This window comes from Capsicum annuum, chromosome 11, assembly GCF_002878395.1.
Source record: "Capsicum annuum cultivar UCD-10X-F1 chromosome 11, UCD10Xv1.1, whole genome shotgun sequence".
Classification (NCBI taxonomy): Eukaryota; Viridiplantae; Streptophyta; class Magnoliopsida; order Solanales; family Solanaceae; genus Capsicum; species Capsicum annuum.
The window spans coordinates 229,865,952-229,872,904 of record NC_061121.1 but is presented as its reverse complement, the minus strand read 5'-3'; the positions used below and the strand labels follow the sequence as shown (position 1 = coordinate 229,872,904).

The 6,953-nt window shown below is 33.8% G+C and overlaps 1 protein-coding gene across 1 annotated transcript; it reads left to right on the top strand.

The window, feature by feature from the left end:
- The first annotated feature begins 4,401 nt into the window (after positions 1–4,401).
- LOC124888999 lies at positions 4,402–5,274 on the top strand. The gene is made up of 2 exons (XM_047400285.1): positions 4,402–5,012; positions 5,088–5,274. Exons 1-2 carry the CDS (start codon positions 4,402–4,404, stop codon positions 5,272–5,274), a joined length of 798 nt encoding a protein of 265 aa, XP_047256241.1.
- Positions 5,275–6,953: the final 1,679 nt, after the last annotated feature.

Genomic DNA, 6,953 nt, shown 5'->3' with positions numbered 1-6,953 from the left:
TTTAAATTTTTTTTTGATGCATTAAAAAGAATCCACCCAACTTTTTGATTCTTAAAAATTAGTTTTATCTATACTTTTAAAATTGGTAGGAAAATGAGATTCTCTAATATTACATTTTTAAAAACAGACAGACGATTAAGATTAACCATAAATTTCATGCCGAATAAAGAGATTTACAACATAGAATCTTGCAAAAAGATCACATCTTAAACAATGCATATGTTCAACAACACCAACATCATAAAAGAGATAAAATTATTGTTACACTTCAAGAAAAAACATCATATAGACAGTTAAACACCAAGAAATTGTACTAACAACTCAAGAAACTTACTTTTAAACAACCCCAAACTGTTTAATTCTATGAAAAAAAAAGTAGAATTTTACTCAAAAATTATACTGATGGAAACCCTAAATTTCATGCCGAACACCCATTATTATTTTAATGTTGAAAGTTAAAGCTCAGACCAACAATATGCAAATAAGTATTGCTGAAACATAAACAATGTTATACTAAAGTAAGTAATATCATGAACATGATTCCTTTGCCATGTAACATAAAATAAATGCAGGATGAATACATAGAGCCATAGAGTGAAGGACATCCTATATAGTGCTTCCTAAAGAAAACAAGCTTTTCGAGTAAATTTCATAACAACAATTAAACACAACACTCTTCACTATTTTGAAATATTTTCTTTCCAAGTGATAGATCACGACCATATCCAAATGCGTAAATATTATTTCTTCATTCCATGTCTTGAAGAAAGACGTGATCTTCTTAGACCCAAAGTTGACCAAATCGATGCTATATTCCTTTACCCAAGTGCAATTTATTTTATCCTTAAGTATCCACAAGTCTACAATTGAACTCCTACGAAAGCAGCGTGCATCTGGCATGCAAAGCATCCCTTTCAAATCCATTAGACCCAGGCCAAAAATACTTCCAAAAGGCGATGGGGTTGTACAGTTGGGAATTTTTCATTTTCAAAGTCAAGTGAAATAATCCGATTAGTATGGGAATAAGGATAACATAGAGTCAACCAATACATACATTCATCTACTAACTGACTTGACAAGTACGAATGATCAGAAGGTGTGTCTACAATTTCTTTCCATCTATTCAAAGAAATGTCACCAGATAGCTTATTGAAGCAGTCATCAATATTTGCGCAATTTCTTGATGTTTTCTTCTTCTTGTTAGGCTCCTGCAATATCATCAATATTAGATACTACACTTAGTAATTTTAATAGTTCATTTTTTCTTTTCTACCATAAACCTGAATGATATTTACTAAGTTCAAATTATAGCATGGATATTCAGTTTTACCGTTGATAAAAGACCAATGATATAAAATATCACTCAAATAAAGTGAGAATTAATATAAAGTTGGGTGGATTCTTTTTAATGCATAAAAAAAATTTATTTTTTTTAATTTTTTTTTAAATAAAATAAATAAATAAAATGACGTGGACCTCTAATATACTGCCACGTCGCAAAGCTGTTTTCTAAAAACCAGTTGTTAAAAGTAATGGCATGGATGAGCCAGTTTTGTAACGGCGATGGCATGAATGAGCCCAACTTTTAACGGATGGCATAAATGAGCCATTTCTAATAGTCCAGTGGCATATTTGAGCCTTTTCCCTAATAATTATGACATATATTTTGATTAGCACCCTTATTCACAAAGGTCGGATAGTTACACTGGTTGATAAAAGATGCACAAATAATCCTTTAGTACACATATCTAGGTTCGATGCCATTACTTTTTAATGGTGATTTTTAAAAATAACTTTGCCACGTGGCCTTTTATTAGAGGTCCACATCATTAATTAAAATAAGCAAAAAGGCTCAAATATGCCATTGAACTATCAGAAATAGCTCATTTATGCCATCAGTTAAAAGTTCGAATCATTCATTCGATCACCGTTACAAAATCAACTCACTCATGTCATTACTTTTTAATGATGGGTTTTTAAAAATAGCTTTATCACGTGGTCTTTTATTAGAAGTTCACGCCATTAATTAAAATAAATCAATATTAATTTCAAAATATCTGAAATTATTTAGTATCGAAATTATTTATTCCAGTATTTATACCATAATGATGGGAGAAGTTATCCCATGTACATGGCGGGATAATTGGAATAGGAGACTTCTTTTAAGTCGTTATTTGAAAATAATTTTTCAACAATGTGTGTGCTCTACTAATTCGTGATGGGAGAAGTTATCCCATATGCATGGCGGGATAATTGGGATAACAGATTTCTTTTAATTCGTTATTTGGATATGAGTTTTTCAATAATGTATACGACCCTAATTCGTGATGGGAGAATGGAGAAGTTCTATTGGTACGGCTCTTTCTTTTTCTTGCTTGCCCTAATCGTTCATTGGTTTATTTTCTTGCAACTTCGGAGTATATATTGGAGTCACTGGAATTAAAACTAATCAGTTATTGTAGGATAAAATTTTTGAGGTTTCTGTTAAGCTAACATTTATAATGATTTAGAATCAACTAGAAATAGCCAAAAGATATACATTAATCACTATTTTTTCTGACTAGAAAAATAGTTGTTGTTGTAGGAAAAAATATTTTAATAGGTATGGGTCGGGTTATGTTAAATGAATCGGTTGTTTTTAACGGGTCTAAGATATTTCAAAGTTAATATTGATTTATTTTAATTAATATCATGGACCTCTAATAAAAGTCCACATGACAAAACTGTTTTTGAAAATCCACTATTAAAAAGTAATGACATGGGTGAGCTGAACTTTTAACTGATGACATAAATGAGCCATTTCTGATAGTTTAATGGCATATTTGAGCCTTTTTTCTTATTTTAATTAATGACGTGGACCTTTAATAAAAGGCCACGTGTCAAAGCTATTTTTGAAAACCACCTTTAAAACTTAATGGCATGGATTAGCCGATTTTGTAACGGGGATGGCATGAATGAGCCATTTTTGATAGTTCAATAGCATATTTGAGTCTTTTCCCAATATTTTATTGTTTTACTGTGTTACTGTTTCATTGAAACAATTATCTGTTTTTTTCTCTACGGAGTTAGTTAGAGATAATTGCATCATTAGTTGTTCTAGCTTGCTATGAACTGGCATTGTGGTGTAGGATTAGAAAATATTTTGAGGCTCACACCTTGTCTTTATATATGAAATCTCAACTGTACTATACATAACTTTCAGTACACAATAAAATAAATCTTGTTCCTTTCTTCTTCTCTCTTAGACTCTCTGTGATTTCTGCCATGGATGATGAGCTTTTGAGCTCAATTTTGACATAGTAGCATAAGCAAATCCATCCTTATTTGAGATTTCGGTCCACGCGTCAGATGGACTTGGGCGTGAATGGGGATGTTAGAGTGGGTAAAATCCCCATATTGGTTGAGGAATGGACTGATGGTTTGTTTATCTGGACTTGAAAAATTCTCCCCTCATGAGCTAGCTTTTGAGGTTAAGTTAGGTCCAGATGTCAAATCTTTACATGATATCAGAGCTTGGCGTGATTAATATTTTGCACCCTTCAGCTTAAAGGGGGATGTTACCAGAATCACTATTAGCTCAAGTTGCTATTAGTAAAATATTTTACTATTTCATTGAACAGTTATCTGTTTTTTCCTCTATAGAGTTAGTTGTATCATTAGCTGTTTAGTTGGCTAGCTGGCATTATAGTGTGGGATAGTGATGTAGGATTAGAAGATATTTTGAAGCTCACACCTTGTCTATATATACGATCTCTCAGCTGTACTATACATAACTTTCAGTATACAATTAAATAAAACGTGTTTCTTTCTTCTTCTCTCTCAGTTTCTTTGTGAATTCTGCCATAGATAATGAGTTTTTGAGCTTAGTTTTAACAATTTTGCTAGTTGAAGAATATTTTTTAGCCAAAAATATAATGACGAGGATATCTTTTAGCCCAAGATAAAGGATTAAATTAAACCATTTTAAATAATATAAGTGGTATATTATGTTGATTAATGCTTCAAAAGCTGTCAATTAGTTCCTAGTTTTTACCTAGTAAAATTAGTGTTAGTTTAGTTCAGTTAGTTAGCATGATAGAAGTAGTGGGCATGTTTATCCACTAATCTTTTAGTTGCTTATTTTTAGCTAATACTAGTTGGTTGTAAGCCTATTTAATAGGCCACTGCTGTAACTCTTTTAATTGCAATCAAACAAATTCTGATAAATAATCTCTCTGTTTTTTACGCTCTCTTTTATATCCCAATAATATTTTTGATATCAGCACAAGCAACGATAAAAAAAATTGAGCGATAAATTAAGAGCAGTCCATGGCAAGCAATAGTTTCAACTCATCTTCTCAACCCTTAATTCCAATATTTAAAGGAAAGAAATATCATCTCTGGAGCCTCAAAATGAAGACAATGTTAAAGTCCCAGGAGCTATGGGATTTGGTAGAGAGAGGTTATGTTGAGCCAAATCCGGTACCGGCTCAACCTAGCGATCAACTATGGGAGACTCGCGAAAAAGATGCAAAGGCACTATTTCTCATCCAATCGGCATTGGATAATGAAATTTCCCCCCGAATTGCAACTGCAACAACCTCCAACCAAGCATGGGAAACTCTAAAGCAAGAGTATTTGGGCGACAAGAAGGTAATTACTGTGAAACTACAAACACTTCGTCTTGAGTTTAAAATTTTGGCCATGAAAGATAAAGAATCTATGCAGGAATATATGTCTAGGGTGTCTGGGGTTGTTAATCACATGAAAACATATGGTGAAAATGTTAATAATGAAACTGTCATGAGTAAAGTGTTGAGAAGTCTAACAAAAATCTTTGACCATGTTGTTGCTGCAATAGAAGAATCTAAGGACCTTTCTACTTATACTTTTGATAAATTAATGAGTTCATTGTTAGCCCATGAAGTTTGGATTAGTAGGTCCTATGAAAAGGTGGAGGAGAAAACTTTTCAGGCAAAGAGGGAGTCTTTTCACAAAGGAAAATCAGAATATTCAGGTGGCCGAGGCAGAGGGTGAGGTGGTCACCGAGGTTGAGGTCATGGAAATGATGGAGGAAGAGGCCAATTCGGTGACCAATGTCAAAACAGAAACAACATTATGTACAAATATTGCAAGAAGTTGGGCCACATAGAAGTTGATTGCTGGACCAAGCAGAGGGACGACCAAAAGCAAGCAAATTTCACAGAGGAAGTTGAAGAAGGAAGTAAGTTATTCATGACTCAATATTCTACTGATGATGGTCCTGATGGAGTGTGGTTCATGGACAGTGGGTGACTAAACCATATGTCCAGAACGAGGTCACTGTTTAAAGAACTTGATGAATCTCAGAAAACTGAGGTTCAACTTGGAGACAACAAGCCAATGAAGATTGAAGGAAAAGGTACAATTTCTATCAAAACCACCCAGGGTAACGTAAAACTCTTACATGATGTGCAGTATGTTCCTAATTTGGCTCATAATTATTAAGTGTTGGGCAATTGATACCTGGTGGTTACTCTATTTTGTTTGATGATTATGGTTGCGCTGTTTATGATAAAAAATCTGGGCAAAATATTGTAACCATTTCCATGACACAAAATCATATGTTTCCTTTAGAAGTTTTTAGTGTACAAAATTCTGCTTTAGTTGCGAAATCTAGTGATACTAGTTTATGGCATCTAAGGTATGGACATCTGAATGTTAAAGGAATAAAATTGTTGGGTCCAAATAATATGGTTGTTGGGATACCTAAAATTGATGGTCTTGATTTTTGTGAAGGGTGTGTCTACGGAAAGCAAATTAGAGTCTCATTTCCCATAAACAAGGCTTGGAGGGCTTCAAGTTGTCTTGAATTTGTGCACGCTGATGTTTGTGGTCCGATAAGTATTGAATCCTTAGGTGGAAGTCGATATTTTTTGTTGTTTACTGATGATTATAGTCGAATGAGTTGGATTTATTTCTTGAAGTTCAAATCTGAGACCTTTGAGAATTTTAGAAAATTCAAGGCATTAGTAGAGAAGCAAAGTGAGTGTTCTTTAAAGGCTATCTATTCGGATAGAGATAGTGAATTTACTTCTAAAGAATTTGATGAATTTTGTGAAAAAGATGGTATTCATAAGGAGTTGGCAACACCTTGCATATCGGAGCAAAATGGAGTAGCCGAATAAAAGAATCGGACAGTGGTTGAAATGGCTCAAACTATGATGAAAGAAGCAGAACTTCCAATGAAATTTTGGGCATAAGTAGTGGCGATGGCGGTGTATCTTATCAATATCTCACCAACAAAGATAGTCATGAATCGAACTTCATATGAATCTTGGAAGGGCAGGAAGCCACGGGTAAGCCATGTAAAGTTTTTGGATGCTTAGCATATGCTTTGGATACTTCTCCATCTCATCTCAAACTTGATGTAAAATCAGAAAAATGTGTTTTTGTGCGTTATAGTCCTCAATCCAAAGCATATAATTGTATAAACCGAAGAGTGACAAAGTTATTGTAAGCAGGGATGTTAGGTTCTACAAGGCAAGAAGTTGAACTTGGAATAATGGAGTTACTTCAGGACTAACAGGTTCTTTAGTTCCTGATGATACACTCGAGTCACCTGTTGCTGAACAGTCGGCACCAGTAACATCTGAAATAATTGAAGAATCTTCAGCAGAACCAAGTCCACTTAGAAGATCAACAAGGGACAGGAAGACAAATCCTAGATACTCTAATAATATATATACTTCTGGTCAATTTTCTTTTCTTATTTCAGATCCTATTTATTATGTAGAAGCAGCTAAAAAGGAAGAGTGGCAGCAAGCAATGGTGGAAGAAATCAAAGTTGTTGAAAAGAATGAAACCTGGGAATTAGTTAATTTACTAGAAGAAAAGAACGTTATTAGCCTGAAATGGGTGTATCTCACAAAGTACTCTGTTGATGGATCGGTTTAGAAGCACAAAGCTCGGCTTGTTGCAAAAGGATATGCACA